The 18,170-nt window shown below is 45.4% G+C and overlaps 1 protein-coding gene across 2 annotated transcripts in view; it reads left to right on the top strand.

The window, feature by feature from the left end:
- The window catches only part of cfap99 (cilia and flagella associated protein 99), a 108,942-nt gene that overhangs the window by 37,228 nt on the left and 53,544 nt on the right, over positions 1-18,170 (top strand). For both annotated transcript variants that reach the window (XM_063047728.1, XM_063047729.1), the window contains one exon: positions 14,698-14,778. In XM_063047728.1, coding sequence (XP_062903798.1) covers positions 14,698-14,778 — 81 coding nt within the window. The remainder of the gene's footprint in view (positions 1-14,697; positions 14,779-18,170) is intronic.

Raw genomic sequence — 18,170 nt, 5'->3', positions numbered from 1 at the left:
AGGTACTATAAAAACAAAATCCATGGAACTCATTTTGTAGTGTTGAATTCTGGCCACAGCCAAAGCAGAGTTCACCCCTTGGAGGCAGAAAACCATTTCCCAGGTCACGGAGCATGTTTAGTCCACTTCTTCAATCACTCTGACTTCTGACTGATTAATTGTGGGCATGTCTGTTGCACAACATAACTGGGTCAAGCCTTTTTCAAAATAATGTGCAGGCACTATATAAGGTTCACTTGATCAAATACCCAATTGTGCTTCCAGTTCTCATCTTCCTAGCCGTCACATTGGGAGAGAAGGGGAGTGTTGCAATCTGCGCCATCTTCTAGAGTGAGTGGAGAGGCTAATTGTCAGAAGACATAGGAGCAGAATTGGGCCATTTGGCCTATTGAATCTGCTGACTTATTGTCCCTCTCACCCCCATTCTCCTGCCTTCTCCCTGTAACCTTTGACACTCTTACTAATCAACAGATTCACGACCCTCTGGCTAAATAAGTTCCTTCTCTTTTCTGTTGTAAAGGGATGTTCTCGTATTCTGAGAATGTGTCCTAGACTTTCCCACAATAGGAAATATCTTCTCCACATTCACTCTATCTAGGCTTTTAATATTTGACAGTTTTCAATGAGATTCCCTCCCTCATTCTTCTAAACTCCAGCAAATATAGGCCCAGTGCCATCAAATGCTCCTCATACCTGCTCCTTAACCCTTTCATTCCTGGGAGAATTCTTGTGAACCTCGTCTGGGCCCTCTCCAATACCAGTACTTTCTCTGTTAGATATGGGGCCAAAACTGATCAAAATACTCCAAAAGACCAATGCCTTATAAAGCCTCAGTATTACATCCCTACCTTTATACTCTAGTCCTCTCAAGATGAATGCTAACATTGCATTTGCCTTCCTTACCACTGACTCAACCTGCAAGTTAATCTTTTTGGGAATCCTGCACTAGGGCTCTCAAGTAGAGGAACTTTGAATTCCAAACTTGCTCTACACTTAGAAAATAGTCTACGTCTTTATTCCTTCTACCAAAGTGCATGACCCTACACTTCTCTACACTGTATTCCATCTGCCACTTCTTTGCCCATTCTCCTAATCTATGTAAGTCTGATTCTTCAGCACTGATCACATGCCTGGAGTCATAGTGTCATAACAGAGCTTTGACAAGCGGCCAATCGGCTTTTGGGATTGATTAGTAAGAGCAAATTAAAGGAAGGTGGGGGCAAGTGCAGTGGCCATCATCTGAGTGGGCAAAGTCAGACTGGTGATCTGAAGACTTTAGCACTTAAAAGGCTTCAGCAAAGAGAGGCTTCACTCAGAGAAAGCAAAGGAAAGAAAAGCTCAAGTTTTTTCCTTCTCTTCTTTGGATCTGCTCAGCGGGGGAAGTGGAGAGGTCAGGTAGGATAATGCAAAGCTCCTCTTATGGGATGTGGGAAGATGGGGAGATCTCCAGTATCCCTGACCACTATAACTGCAGGAAGTGCATCCAGTTGCAGCTTCTAACAAACCAAGTTAAGGATTTTGGAACTGGAACTGGATGAACTCTGGATCTTTCAGGAGACTGAAGGGGTGATAGATAGGACATATAGAGAGGTAGTTACACCCAAGGTGCAGGACACAGGAAGCTGGGTGACAGTCAGGAAGGGGAAAGGAGTATCCCTCTGGCCATCCCCTTCAACAACAGGTATATCACTTTGGATACTCTCGGGCCGGGGCGGGGGGGGGGGGAAGGGAGAGAGAGGAATGACTTAACAGAGGAAAGTCGCAGTGGTTGGGTCTATGGCACTGAGTCTGCCTCTGTGACTCAGAAGGGAAAGGGGAAGAGGTACGCTGTGGTGATAGGAGATTCATTAGATAGCAGAATGGACAGGAGGTTCTGTGGCTGAGAATGAGATTCCCGGATGGTACGTTGCCTCCCGGGTGCTAGGGTCTGGGATATCTTGGATCAAGTCCTCAGTGGGAGGGTGAACAGCCAGAAGTCATGGGTAGGATGAGTGACAAGGTTCTACATAGGGAATTAAGAGAATTAGGTGCTAAATGTGATCTTAGGATTGCTACCCGTGCCACGTGCTCATGAGGCCAGAACTAGAAAGATTATACAGTTCAATACATGTCTAAGGAGTTGGTGTAGGAGGGAGGGCTTCAGATTTTTGGATCATTGGACTCTCTTCCAGGGAAGGTGGGACATGTACAGAAGGGACAGTTTGCACCTGAACTGGAGGGGGACTAATACCCCAGTGGGAAGGTTTGTTAATGCTGCATGGTGGGGTTTAAACTAGAGTTGCAGGGTGATGGGAACCAGAATGCCAGAACAGAGAGTGGGGTGGTTGTGGAGGGAGATGTTCATAAAACTTCAGACAAAGTTAGGAATCAAAAAGGTTGAGCATGGTGTGACAAATTTACAAAGGGTGAATACAGGACTGGAGGTGTTGTATCTGAATGCGCACTGTATACGGAATAAGGTAGATGAACTTGCAGCAGAGTTGTAGATAGGCAGGTATGATGTTGTAGGCAGCACTGAGTCATGGCTGGGAGCTTAATGTCCAAAGATACATATTGTATCGAAAGGATAGGCAGGGAGGCAGAGGGTGTGGAGTTGCTCTGTTGGTAAAAAAGTGAAATCAAACCATTGGAAAGAGGTGACATAGGGTTGCCAGGTGTTGGATTATTGTGGATACAGCTAAGGAACTGCAAGGGTAAAATTGATGGGAGTTGTATACAGACCCCAAACATTAGCAAGGATGTGGTCCACAAATTACAACAGGCAACAGAAAATGCATGCCAGAAGGGCAATGTTACGATAGTCATGGGGGACTTCAATATGCAGGTAGATTGGGAATATCAAGTTGGTGCTGGATTCCAGGAGAGGGAATTTCTAGAGTGCCTACGAGATGGCTCTTTGGAGCAGCTCGAGGTTGAGCCCATTTGAGGATCGGCTATTCTAGATTGGGTGCAATGAACCAGAATTGATTGGAGAGCTTAAGGTAAAAGAACTCTGAGGGGTAAGTGATCATAACATGATCGAATTTACCCTGAACTTTGAGAAGGAGAAGCTAAAGTCAGGTGTATCAGTATTACAGTGGAGTAAAGGGAATTACAGAGGTATGAGAGAGGAATAGGCCGAAATTGATTGGAAAAAAACACTGGCAGGGATGACAGCAGAGCAGCAACGGCTGGAATTTCTGGAAGCAATTTGAAAGGCACAGGAAATATACATCCCAAAGAGGAAGAAATATTCTAAAGGCAAGATGACAACAATGGCGAACAAGAGAAGGCAAAGCCAACATAAAAGCCAAAGAGATGGCATATAATCGAGTAAAAATTAGTGGGAAGTTAGAGGATTGCGAAGATTTTAAAAAGCAACAGAAGGCAACTAAAGAAGTCATTAAGAAGGTAAAGATGGAATGTGAAAGTAAGCTAGCCAATAATATTAAAGGTGATACCAAAAGTATGACTAAAAGTTTCTCCAGATACATTAAGTGTAAAAGAGAGGCAACAGTGGATATCAGACTACTGGAAGATGATGCTGGAGAGGTAGTCATTGGGAACGAAGACACGAGCAGGAAGGTGGAAGTTCCAAGTGTCAGGGTCATGAAGTGTGTAAAGTTAACATTACTGGAGAGAAGGTTCTTGGTGTTGTAAGTGAGGAAACAGATTCGATAAGTCTCATGGACAAGGACCCTGGACACGCAGCCTTGGTAGTAAAGGATTTTATTTACAGAAGGCAAACATGGGAAAATGGCAACAGAAGCAACATGCACACGCGCACAATTCACAGTGGTCGGATCAGCACTAAAACACATGGACAATTAATAAAATCGTGTGGGAACAAAGTACGTACGTACACACACACACACACACACACACACACACACACACACACACACACACAAAACCAAGGGAAAAGTCATACGATACCCGACACCCCTTGACTCTGTGTGGGCACGGCTCTTATGATATTAGAGACAATACCCACACCCCTAACCCTATTCAATGCACAACTCACCAACGGCAGGGTGGTCCCTCGGAGGTAGCAACAAAGAGAAAGGGTCAAGCACACGTGACTTTCTTTATAGTGCAGCAGGGCTGATGAGTCCAGCCCAGGTGATTCACAGAGAAGCCAATGGCTCGGTGTCAACAGGGTTAAGCTGATTACAAAGGCCAATTGCCCGAGGTCAAGTACAAGGCTAATTAAAGGGGCCAATGGTTAGGTGTGCGTTGATGGGCGAGGAGGGGTCAAACCTTGATTGGCAGGTGGCGTGTCTTTCAACCAGGTAAATGGGCAGTGCTGTCACTTGACAGTCACGACCCCACCAATACACTTGGGAAATTGAAAGGTCTGAAGATTGGTAAGTCATCTGGACCAGGTAGTGTACACCCAGAGTTGTGAAGGAGGTGGCTGAAGAGATTGTGGAGGCATTAGTAATGATCTTTTAAGAATCACTAGATTCTGGGATGGTTCTGGAAGACTGGAAAATTTCAAATGTTGCTCCACTCTCTAAGAAGGGAGAGAGGCAGAAGAAAGGAAACTATAGGTCAGTTAGTCTGACCTCAGTGGTCAGGAAGGTGTTGGAGTAGATTATTAAGGATGGGGTCTCAGGGTACTCAGAGGTACATAATAAAATAGGTCATAGTCAACCTGGTTTTCTCAAGGGAAAATCTTGCCTGACAAATCTGTTGTAATTCTTTGAAGAAATAGGATAGACAATGGAAAATCATTTGATGTTGCGTACTTGGATTTTCAGAAGGCCTTTGACTTGGTGCCACATTTGAGGCTGCTTAACAAGCTACGAGCCCATGGTATTACAGGGAAGATTCTAGCATGGATAAAGCAGTGGCTGATTGGCAGAGGCCAAGAGTGGGAATGAAAGGCGCCTTTTCTGGCTGGCTGCCAGTGACTAGAATTGTTCCATAGGGGTCTGTGTTGGGACCAATTCTTTTTTTTACGTGATATATCAATGATTTGGATGATGGAATTGATGGCTTTGTTGTGAAGTTTTGAGGAAATAGGCTACAGAAGGACTCAGACAGATTAGGAGAATGGGCAATGAAATGGCAGATGGCAGTGTTAGGAAGAAAAATACAAACAACTGAGGTGCAAAGGGACTTGGGAGTCCTTGCACAGGATTCCCTCAAAGTTAGTTTGCAGGTTGAGTCAGTGGTGAGGAAGGCAAATGCAATTTTAGCATTCATTTCAGGAGGACGAAAATATAAAAGCAAGGATATAATGTGTTGAGGCTCTAAAAAGCACTGGTGAGGCCTCACTTGGAGTACTGTGAGCAATTTTGGACCCCCCCCCCGCCCCGTTTTAGAAAGGATGTGCTGAAATTGGAGTGGGTTCAAAGGAGGTAATGATTCCAGGATTGAATGGTTTGTCATATGAGAACATTTGATGGCTCTGGGCCTGTATTCAATAGAAGAATGAAGGGTAACCTAATTGAAACCTATCAAATAGTGAAAGGCCTTGATAGAGTGGATGTGGAGAGGATATTTCTTATGGTGGGAGTGTGTAAGACCAGAGGACACAACCCCAGAATAGAGGAACATCCTTTTAGAATGGCGATGAGGAGGAATTTATTTAGCCAGAGAATGGAGAATCTGTGGAATTCTTTGCCGCAGGCAGCTGTGAGGGCTAAGTCTATACTTAAGGCAGTGGTTGTTAGATTCTTAATTGGTCAGAGCATGAAGGGATATGGAGAGAAGACAGTAGATTGGTGCTGAGAGGAAAATTGGATCAGCCATGATGAAATGGTGGAGCGGACTTGATGGGCCAAATGGCCTAATTCTGCTCCTATACCTTATGGTCTTAATAGCAGGAATGGGCCCTTCAGACCCCTGTATCTCTTCCTGATGGTCGAAACAAGGAGCTCACAGTTTCTAGGTAAAGTTAAAAGTTCAAAGTAAATTTTCTTATCAAAGTACTTATGTCACTATATCCAACCCTGAGATGAATTTCCTTGTGGGCATATTCGATAAATCTACAGAATAATAACCACAACAAAATCAATGCAAGACCACCCAGCAAGCATGTTCAATCAGTGTGCAGAAGACAACAAACTCCTCGTCGTTGTGGCTATACCTCGAGGTCGAGGATGATGGTCTTCGTTCTGTTGATCTACTTATGGGCTCTCAAGTGGCTTATGAAGACAACAAACTATGCAAATACAAAAAGAAGAAATAATAATGATAAATAAGCAATAAATATTGAGAACATGAGATGAAGAGTCCTTGAAAGTGAATCCATTGGTGTGGGACCATTTCACTTGATGGGGCAAATGAAGTTGAGTAAAGTTTTCCCATTTGGTTTGAGAGCCTGATGTTTGAGGGGTATTAACTGTACCTGAACCTGGCAGTGTGAGTCCTGAAGCTCCTGTACCTTCTTCCTGATGCCCGCAGCAAGAAAAGAGCATGTCCAGGGTAGTGGGGGACCCTGGTGATGAATGCTGCTTTCTTGTGACAGTGTTTCATGTAGATGTTCTCAGTGGTGGGAAGGGCTTTACCCGTGATGGACTGGGCCGTATCCACTACTTTTTGTAGGATTTTCCCTTCAAGGGCATTGGTGTTTCCATACCAGGCTGGGATGCAGCCAGTCAATCTACTCTCCACTACACATCTACAGAAGTTTCTCAAAGTTTTAGATATCATACTGAATCTCCTTCATAATGGACGCTAACTTTTTGATCTGGCTGAGTGCTACCCTCTATGGTCTGTGTGTATTGGATCTTCCGTTCCAGAATCAATTTGCCAATTTCCCAATTTCCCAATTTCCCAATTTCCCAATTTCCCAACTTGCAATAAAACATCGAAACCAAGATATGGTACAAAAGTCAGACATCTGAACGACATGGTGAATTTTAAACAGGGATTAATCTCAAAGGGAAAGGTGTTACACAGAAGTCATTTTCTGGATAAATATATGTGGTAACTGTGAATTTTCAAATAGTGGAGCTCTGTTCAAACGTGTAGTCATTTTGAGGGATGGTTTAGAGTATTGGAAACAAGTGAAATGAAGAGCATATAAAAAAAATCCTTTCCCCAATCCATGGGATTAGATTAGATTATGAGGACACGCAGTCCTCTTTTATTGTCATTTAGTAATGCATGCATTAAGAGATGATACAATCTGTTCCTCCAGAATGATATCACAGAAACACAAGACAAACCAAGACTAAAAAAAAACTGACAAAAACCACATAATTATAACATATAGTTACAACAGTGCAAAGCAATACCGTAATTTGATGAAGGACAGACCATGGGCACAGTAAAAAAAAAGTCTCAAAGTCTCTTGAAAGTCCCATCATCTCACACAGATGGTTGAAGGAAGAAAACTCTCCCTGCCATGAGCTTCCAGCGCCGCAAACTTGCCGATGCAGCATCCTGGAAGCATCCGACCACAGTCCGACTCTGAGTCCGTCCGAAAACTTCGAGCCTCCGACCAGCCCTCCGACACCAAGCACCGAGCACCATCTCTGCCAAGTGCTTCGACCCCGGCCCCGGCAACAGGCAAAGCCGAGGATTTGGGGCCTTCCCCTCCGGAAATTCTCGATCGTGCAGTAGCAGTGACAGTGAAGCAGGCATTTCAGAAGTTTCTCCAGATGTTCCTCTGTGCTTCTCACGTCCGTCTCCATCAAATCAGGATTGTGCACGCCCCCTATTTAACAAATACGATATCAACTTGGAGTGGCCGCGTGCACTGCATTGTGCCGCCATCTTCTCCTCCCCTGGATGGTAGTGTAGTAGTTGGCATAATGCTATGAAAGCACCAGTAACCTGGGTTCAATTCTTTGCTGTCTCTAAGCAGTTTATATGTTCTCCCCGTGACCATGTGGATTTCCTCTGGGTGCTCTGGTTTCCTCCCACATTCATTCGATGGACTGGTTAGGAGTAGTGAGCTGTGGACTTGCTATGTTGGTGCTGGAAGCGAGCTACCCCCAGCACATCCTCAGACTACGTTGGTCATTGATGCAAATGACACCATTTCACTGTGTGTTTCAAAGTACAAGTGACAAGTAAAGCTAATAGAGTTTTGGGGCACTGCAGCACAGTAACAGGTGAAGCCAAGAACACATCAAAAACCATCCTTTCCCCCTTCCATGGGTGAGGTAGCTTAGCAGTTAGTGTAACGCTGTTACAGTGCCAGTGGCCTGGGTTCAATTCCGCCACTGTCTGTAAAGAGTTTGAATGTTCTCCCCATCACCATGTGGGTTTCCTCCCACATTGCAAAGGTGTTTGGGTTTGGATTTGTAAGTTGTAGACATGCTCAACGCTTGCGGGCTGCCCTCAGCACATCCTCGGACTGTGTTGATTGTTGACACAAACGGCACATTTCACTGTATATTTTGGTGTACGTGTGACAAATAAAGCTAATATTCTTAGAGCACGACAGAACAGAAACAGGCCATGCAGCCCATTTAATCTGTGCTGAACTGTCCCATCGGCAGCCCTCCTTACCCTCCCATCCATGTACTTAACCAAACTTCCTTTAAATATTGTAGTCGAACCTGCATCCACCAGTTCTGCTGGCAGCTCATTCCACACTCCCTCGGTTTCCCCTTAAATATTTTACCTTGCGCTTTTAACCTACAACCTCGAGTTTTACTCTCACCCAACTTCAGTGGATAAAGCCCGCTTGCATCTCCCCTGTCTGTGCCACTCATTATTTTGTCCACCTCCATCAAATCTCCCCTCATTCTCCTACATTCTTGGGAATAAAGTTTTCATGTATTCAGCCCAGTCTATCGAAAATCCTACTGATTGATAATGTTACCAATCACTATTGATTTAAGAACCATGAAAATCTTTGTGCTATGTATAAGAAAATGGCTGAGGTCCCAGAAACAGATGCTGCCTATTCAGACGCTGTGGGTAGCAGCTGCTGGTGTACAAGAAAATCACTTGCAAAGATACAACGTGAATTCACTTTCCTCTGGTGCAGATGGATGCCAGCTCCGAGCATCTGAAGCAAATGTGCGACAGAACGATCACAGCTTTGCCCTCATTGATAAAAAAACAAAGCTGTCGATAAAGCCAACCCGCAGTGTTACCATATGGTGGCTGGTGTGGTGCTAAGTAGACATGTACAAGACAAGAATGATAGATCATTTAGATGAAATTTCAATCCTGCTACAATTTGTTGCTTTCTGTGCTTGTCTGTAGAGTTGAAAATTTGGTTCCTATGATGGAATGTTATCAGACCATAAGACATAGGAGCAGAGTTAGGCCATTCAGCCCATCGAGTCTGCTCTGCCATTCCATCAAGGTTGATTTATTATCCCTCTCAACCCCATTCCCCTGCCTTCTCTTTGACACACTCACTAATCAAGACCCTATCTACCTCCACTTCTAATATACCCAGTGACTTAGCCTCCACAGCTATCTGTGGCAATGAATTGCACAGATTCACCACCCTCTGGCTAAAGAAATTCTCCTTATCTCTTTCCAAAGTCTTAAATTTTAAATTGCCATTTACTGCAGTTGGAAGTGAAATAGTAGAAGTTATAGAATATAGAAACAGCAAAAGCATTTGGTTCTCAGTTGCTGAGACTCAGATTCAGATTTTATCATGTGTACATCAAAACATGCAGTGAAACACATCATTTGGATTAATAACCAATGCACCAAAGGATGTGCTGAGGGCAGCCTGAGAGTGTCACCACACTTTCTGGTGCCAATGTACCATGCCCACGAGGCTTAGAAGGACAACACAGAGCAAGCAGCAACAGCAAAGCAAGCCCTGTTCGTCCCTCCCTCGCAACCACCTACCCAGCCACACACATGAACAGATCTCTAACCCCAGCACAAGCCATTTTATTTGGCCCCTAGCCCCCACGGATTTGTAAGTTCATTGATACTGCGCCCCGACTTCCCCAGTGGACTCTCAGAGATTCACAGACTAGGGGCTTCAGATGAAGATGTGGACACTCTGTCACCCATCTCAATTAGCTGTGTATCGGAGAGTTACACTAGGACAGTCTGAAAATAGATCCTTCATATCACTTGGTCCATGCCAACCTACATGCACCTCTCTAAACTAATCCAATATTGACCTGTTTCGTTCTCCCCCATTCCCATCAGCACTCCCCACAGACTCAACCACTCTCTGATACACAAGGGACAACTTATCTTGGAAAATTAATCAACAAATCTGTACATCTTTGACATATAAGACCATAAGATATAGGAGCAGAAGTAGGCTATTCGCCCTAATCGTGGGCTGATCTAACTCTTCCAGTCATCCCCATTCCCCTGCTTTTACCCTATACCCTGGCTAATCAAGAACCTATCTATCTTTGCCTTAAATACACCCAATGACTTGGCCTCCACAGCTACTTCTGGCAACAAATTCCACAGACTTACCACCCTCTGACTCAAGTAATTTCTCCGCATTTCAGTTCTAAAAGGACGTCCTTCAATCCTGAAGTCGTGCCCTCTTGTCCTAGAATCCCCTACCATGGGAAATAACTTTTCCGTATCTAATCTGTTCAGGCCTTTTAACCATATAACCATATAACAATTACAGAAACGGAAACAGGCCATCTCAGCCCTTCTAGTCCGTGCTGAACTCTTACTTTCACCTAGTCCCACCGACTTGCACTCAGCCCGTTCAGAATGTTTCTATGAGATTCCCCCCCCCCCCATTCTCCTGAACTCCAGGGAGTACAGCCCAAGAGCTGCCAGATGTTCCTCATTCCTGGAATCATTCTCGTGAATCTTCTCTTCACCCTCTCCAATGTCAGTATCACCTTTCTAAAATAAGGAGCCCAAAACTGCACACAGTACTCCAAGTATGGTCTCACGAGTGCCTTATAGAGCCTCAAATCACGTCCCTGCTGTTATATTCTATACCTCTAGAAATAACGCCTACATTGCATTCACCTTCTTCACCACCAAGTCAACCTGGAGGTTAACCTTTAGGGTATCTTGCACAAGGACTCCCAAGTCCCTTTGCATCTCTGCATTTTGAATTCTCTCCCCATCTAAATAACAGTCTGTCCGTTTACTTCTTCCACCAAAGTGTATGACCATACACTTTCCAACATTGTATTTCATTTGCCACTTCTTTGCTCATTCCCCTAAACTATCTAAGACTCTCTGCAGGCTCTCTGTTTCCTCAACACCACCCACTCCTCCATCTATCTTTGTATCATCAGCAAATTTAGCCACAAATCCATTAATACTGTAGTCCAAATCATTGACACACATCATAAAAAGCAGCAGTCCCTACACCGACCCCTGTGGAACTCCACTGGTAACTGGCAGCCAGCCAGAATAGGATCCCTTTATTCCCACTCTCTGTTTTCTACTGACCAGCCAATGCTCCATCCATGCTAATAACTTCCCTGTATTTCCATGGGCTCTTATCTTGCTAAGCAGCCTCATGTGTGGCACCTTGTCAAAGGGCTTCTGAAAATCCAAGCACACCACGTCTATTGCATCTCTTTGTCTACCCTGCTTGTAATTTCCTCAAAGAATTGCAGTAGGAATGTGGGAGGAAGCTGGAACACCAGAGAGAACCTATGCAGTCATTGATGGAATGTGAAAATATCCCACTGTCAGCAGCAGTCGTTGGGATTGAACCCTTGACTTTGGAGCTGCAACACTCTGTCACCCTTGTACCAGAAGAACAAAAGAAAATCGGAGGAGGAGGAGGCCACTCGGCCCTTCAACCCTGCCCTATCGTTCATTCTATGCTGGCCTCAACTCCTGTGTCAATTCCCCATCACCCCCAATTACTCACCTTTCAAACAGTTAGGTTACACTTGCATAGTAGCGTAATGCTTTACAGCACCAGCAATCAGTGTTCAATATCCACGACTGGATATGTTTCCTCCCACAGTCCAAAGACATACAAGTTAGTAAATTGTGGGCATGCTTCGTTGGCGCTGGACTGTGTTGGTTTTTTATGAAAACAATGAATTTCATTATGTTTTGATGTACACGTAACATGCTCACGAAGAACTGAAGTCAGAGTGTAACTCCAGGTCAGGTCTTCAAAAGAACCCACCCCCTACACACACACACACACACACACACACACACACACACACACACACACACACACACACACACACACACCCTGAAAAGGGGAAAAAAGAGATATCAAAGATAGAAATAAAACTGTTTCCAAAGATGTAAGCAAAGGAGTCGCCATTTAGTGCCATCTGAACTTCGCCCCGCCTTCGGTGTGAAACAGCCCGGTTTCCTCAGCTGCATAAGTCTAGGGAAGGCAACCTCCGGCCCCGCCAAGCTCATGAGATTGAGCTGCGCTCGATCCTACCCCAAACCCCGGTTTGTGTAGATGCTGTGTCATTGCTTCTCCGTTACAAATTAATGCCTCGAAATAACAGACGATTAAAGGAATTATATTCATGAATCTTAGCTAAAGGGTTGGTAAAGAATAACAAAATGAAAAGGGCACATTCTAATTAAACAGTCAAATGCGCACAAGTTGGAGCTCATCTTTAACTTCTCTGTCACTCACACGCCGGGCTCTCAGTCAACGTGAAAGCACACACCACCTTCCGAACGTCGCTCGCAATCCATCTCAGACAAACAGGTCTCCCGCCGATCGTATGCTACGACCGGCTCTCCCCAGCATCTTCTCTCTTCATCTCCCTCCCGCTAACTGGGTGGCACACATTCCACATCAACCCTTATCTTCAACAATAACCCAAAAAAGGCTGAAAGCAGAGCAGCAGCTCTTGCAGACACCTTCAGCATAACAGTAAAGATGTGAACCATGGTATTACAGCTGCATTGAAGTTGATAAAAAGAAAACAATAATTAATTAAAGCATTTCAGTTATAGAGATATTGCAGTACAGGCAGACAATAAGATGCAAGATCCCAATGATGTACAAATGTTTGTAGATTGTGAAGTCCATCTTGTCATACCAGGGGGCCATTTATTAGTCTTAGAGTGGGATAAAAGCTGTTTTGGGGCCCGGTACTACGTGCTTACACCACTCGTGGAATATTGTACTCAGTACTGGTCCAGGAGTTTCAAGGAGATTTAACAGGACGCTGCCTGGATTCAGGAGCATGTCTAATGAGGATGGGTTGAGTGAGCTAGGGCTTTTCTCTTTGGAGAGAAAGACGATGAGATGTGGCTTGATTGAGATGTACAAGATGATAAGAGGCATAGGTAGAGTGGGACAGCAGTGCATTTTTTGCAAGGTGGAAATGGCTGATACGGGGGTGGGGGGGGACATAACTTCGTGTCTGGTGTAAAATATGGGGGTGGATGTTATTCGAGACATTGAAGATACATTAGGCATATTAAAGAGACATCTTACATCGGCACATAGATTAAAGAAAACTGGAGGGCTACGTTGGACTGAACTTGGAGGAGATTAAAAGGTTCGCACAACATTGTGAGCCGAAGGACCTGTACTGTCTGGTATTGCTCTCTGTTCTATATTCTAACCTAAGCGAAACAAGACCAAAGGTAACAGGGAAAATTGCTTTGTAATAATGGAAGATCCTGAAAGAAGAAGCCAGTGACTAGCTAATATACACTGCGGTTCCCAGCCAGGCTTCCTCTTCCATTACGTCAAGTGCTAGTAACTGGAGAGCATTCAGCCCTTCCTCCTTGAAGGAAATCATGCCCCAGCATCTTTCTGTTCAGCATCTTCCCACTGGAGTGGGAAGAAGGCATCTATGCCCCGAACCTCTGTCCAGGAATCTACACTGTGTGGCCACTTTAATGGTTACACCTGTTCATTAATGCAAATATCTAACCAGACAATCAACTCACAGCAACTCAATGCAGACATGGCCAAGAGGTTCAGAGGTTCAAACCAGTCATCAGGATGGGTAAGAAATGTGACCTTGACTGTGGAATATTTGTTGGTGCCTGACGGGGTGGTCAGAAACTGCTGGTCTCCTGGGATTTTCACACACAACCGCCTATAGAGTTTACAGAGAATAGTGCAAGAAACAAAAAATATCAAGTGAGCAGCAGTTCTGTGTATTTGTATTTTATATGTTTTAAATGACTAAGTCAAGTTGTTATTTTTAAGTTTAAAAAAGCTGTGCTTGATGTATAATTGTTTGAAATTGCTCTATTTTCCTTGTCAAGCTGCTCTGACTTAATCTGCAGTTGGACTTTATTAACCAGTCTCCAGAGCTGTGAGCTGCATTGGGATTTACCAGGATGCTGCATGGATTAGTGAACATGTCATAGAAAGAAAGATTGAACCAAATACACCGCTGCGCAAGTTGTTAGGGTGGTAAAGAGGGCGTAAGATGTTTTTGATGCTGGCACTTACTGCGTTTACAACCCTCTGCAGTTTTTTTTTTCTGATCCTATGCATATTGGCTCTTCCAGACCTGTCGGAATTCTCTCCACAGTACATCTGTAGAAATTTGTGTGTGTCTTTGGTGACACACCAAATCTCCTCAAACTCCTATTGAAAGTATAGCCACTGATGAGCCCCCTTTGTAATTGCACTAATATGCTGGGCCCAGGGTAGAACTTCAGAGACATTGACACGCAGAAACTTGAAGTTTGTCCAACCTCCTCTTCCAGCTAATCCTCTCTAATCCAGACAGCATCCTGACATGGATCACTAGACTAATATTTCTGCTGCAAGAGCTTGGTAACACATTGTGGCACCAGGCAAGCTAATGGATTTGTGTTGTAATCCTCATTGATGCACTTGCTTTGAGTCTCACTGTTCTTTTCCGTATGATTCAGGTTCCCAGAAGCACGTATGACCCTCCGAGAGAGGAGAAGCTGCTGGAAAAACTGAAGAGGAGAAATCGCCAAAGAGCTGAGGCTTGTATAATTTTGTTAACTTTGTCTCACTAACTTTTCCTCCTCTCTTTCCTTTTTTTTTGCTGAATGCATCAGCTGACTACAGGTTATGGCCCCCACATACATTTAGGTAGAGCAGAGAGCACTGGATCTACATCTTAGGCAGTGTCTGTAGAGGTACTGACAAAGGATCAGAGGTTGAGAGGTGACTAGATAGAGGTGTACAAGATGATGGGAGGCATAAAACCATGAGACATAGAAATGGGCCACCTGTGTCAGAAAATGTAGAGGATGCATGGCCCAAACACAGAGCAGAGGAGATGACTCAGCCACGAATGATAACTTTCATAATAAACTGCTTGTTAGTTTACAAGCCACGAGGTATCACAAGACAAGATACTAATCTCACAGGCAACAAGGTAACTCAGACATCCCACCTCTCCCGCAACTTCCGGGAGTCTCCCGCATATTAATAGTGGCTCCCTGATGCCCGCAAATTATATACAATATCATGGAAATCAATTTTTTTGAGAGTGAGCGAGAGAAAAGCAAGAGAGAGTGCAAGAGCAACCACGAGAGAGAGCGCGCACGTGAGAGAGTGCGGGCGAAAGCAAGCGAGAGCGCACGAGCGAGAGAGGGAGAGAGAGCGAGCGAGAGAGAGAGCAAGCGAGAACGCTTGAGAGTGCGCGAGCGCGCCATGGCAGAGTGTTCCAAAAAAATATAAAACGTACATCATCCAGACTACACTAAAGTGTACCCCTGCCTAATAGGGGTCAAAAGTAATGACAGTGTTGCTCACTGCACTGTTTGCAACAGTGACTTTTCTATTGCCCATGGTGGGTTAAGACTGATAAAACGATATGTTGAGGTGAGTTTAACAGGTGTCATTCATTCATTAGCATAGCTAATGTTATTTAAACTAGCTGGCCAGCTGCTAAGGAGCTACTCTACTGCAGACATCCCACCTCTCCCGGGAGTCTCCCACAAATTGATGGTGCTACCTCCCTGAAATGAGTTTTTGCAGGGTGGGATGTCTGGTAACTGAAGGATAGGAGTAACTGGTTGCGGCTAGCTGGCTTGATGAGTGAACAAAGCAATGTTGATGAAAGCTGGGTTTAAATAGGCTGCAGGTGATGCGTTGGAAACAATGTACCTGCATGTGCAGACCTGATGAGATCCCCCCTCCCTCAGTTGGCACCCAATGACCCAGTGCCATCCAGGTGGGTCCAGTGGAACTTTTCCATGAGTGATGGATCCGAGATGAAACTTGACGGCACCCACAACCTCTCCTCCAGGCCGTACCTTTCCCAATCGACCAAGTACTGCGCAACCTGTCCACAATGACGTGAATCCATCAACTGGCTAACTGTGTACACTGGATAACCTTCCACCATCCTTGGTTCTGGAAGAGCAGGCTCGGATGGATTGAGTAGTCCGTGGACAACAGGCTTGAGGCAGGACACAAGGAAGAAAGATGTGATCCTGAAGGACGGTGACAAGACAGAGGATAAATTTACTGAGGTGTGGAGGAGGGGGCAGAAGTGAGAGACAAATTGTAGGCCCCGGTCCGACACAATGTTTTGTTGGAAACCATGGAGGCAAACTACAAGTTGGAGAACCAGGTCCTCTGTCTCAGCAGCTGATGGAAGTTTGGGAGGGCAATAAAGTGGACATCTTGGAGAACCAGTCCACCACTGTCATGAGCACCGTGGCCATATCGAAAGGTGGCAAAGTCATGATGAAATCAATGGTGATTTACAACCAGGGGTGTTGAACTGGCAGGAGCTGCAGCATCCCAGAAGGCTGCTGGTTGGAGGAATTGGACTGGGCATATTGAGGGCAGGCAGTGACAAACTGATGCACATCTGTGATCATGGTGGGCCACCAGAACGAGAGTTGCAGAAAACCTAGGGTCACCTAGATGGCCAGAGAGGGGTGACGAGTGGGCCCACTGGAGTGTTTCAGAGCGCATAGCAACCGGCACGTACACGCAGCTGTCAAGGGTGTCGGCCAGAGCAGGCTCGTGCCATCAAACCAGTCAGAACTGGTTCTCAAAGTCCCAGATGACCGGGGGGAGGGAGGATCTGGGAGGATGAAGTGATGGGCTGAGGGTTGATCTGTGTTTCGGATGGGTTGAACTGTCATGACAAGGTGTTCGCCTCAGTGTTCTTGGAGGTGGGTTGGTCGGAGGTGGTGAAGTTGAATTGCTCAAAGAAGAGGGCCCAGCAAGCCTGGCGTGAGTGAGTCCTGACGAAGGGTTCCGGCCCGAAACATCGACCGATCTTTTCCACAGATGCTGCCTGACCTGCTGAGTTCCTCCAGCGTGTTGTGAGTGTTGCTTTGACCCCAGCATCTGCAGAGTATTTTGAGTTGGCGGGTCCGTTGAATGGATGTGAGATTCTGGTGGTCAGTCCAGATGAGGAAGGGCTCAGTGTTTCCCATCAGCCAATGTCTCCATTTCTCCGAGGCCCATTTAACGGTGTGTAGCTCCCTGTCTCCAACTCCATAACAACACAGTGTAGAGTTGAATTTGTAGAATAAGACAGAAAGGTGCATCTTCCTGTTGGTCCTCACTGGGTGAGGATGGCCCCGGCACCCACGTCAGATGTGTTCACTTCTACCGCAAACAGTCCGGAGGGGTTCGGGTGGCGGAGAATGGGGGCGGTGGTGAAGTGTCTCTTGAGCTTCTTGAAGGCTTGGTCTGTGGGAGCAGACCAGGTTATTCATGAGGTAAGTGATTCGGTGAGGGAGCTGAGAGGAACCACAATTTGGCTGTAGGTCTTGATGCTGGTGGTAGAAGTTGGAGAAGACCAAGAAGCACTGTAGCGGTTTAAGGGAGTGTGGGCAGGGCCATTCAATGATGGCATGCACTTTCTCCAGGACAATGGTTATGTCTCAGCATGAAAGGACAGAAACCAAGGAAATGACTGGGGTGTGGAACTGCCATTTCTCTAACTTGTAGACTTGGTTTACGAAGCGATGCTGATGGATAGAAGAGATGTGTCAAAATTGGTCTTGGGGGTCCTTGGAGAAGATGACAATGTCATTGAGGTAAATGAACACATACTTGTGTAGCACGTCTTAAAGGATCTTGATGATGAAGTCTTGGAAAACTGCTGGACTGATGGAAAGTCAAGACGTCACTAGATAGTCACAATGGGGAGAGGCAGGGCTGGGGAGGGGGGAAACCGCACTTGCTTTGGCTTTCAATTCCTTATTTTTCTCCCCCAAAAAACTTGTCACGATACTCACAATGGCCAGTGAGTGTTGTGAATGCCGTCTTCCACTCATTGGCAGGTGCAAATCAGGTTGTACGCGCTCCGTAGATCCAGTTTGGTGAAGATCTCAGCCCTGTGGAGTGCTTCGAATGTGCTATCCATCAAGGGGAGAGGGTCATGACTCTTAATGGAGAT

Source organism: Mobula hypostoma, chromosome 5 (genome assembly GCF_963921235.1).
Source record: "Mobula hypostoma chromosome 5, sMobHyp1.1, whole genome shotgun sequence".
In the NCBI taxonomy this organism is placed as follows: domain Eukaryota; kingdom Metazoa; phylum Chordata; class Chondrichthyes; order Myliobatiformes; family Myliobatidae; genus Mobula; species Mobula hypostoma.
The sequence above is the reverse complement of the archived record's forward strand: the minus strand, read 5'-3'. Positions and strand labels throughout refer to the sequence as shown.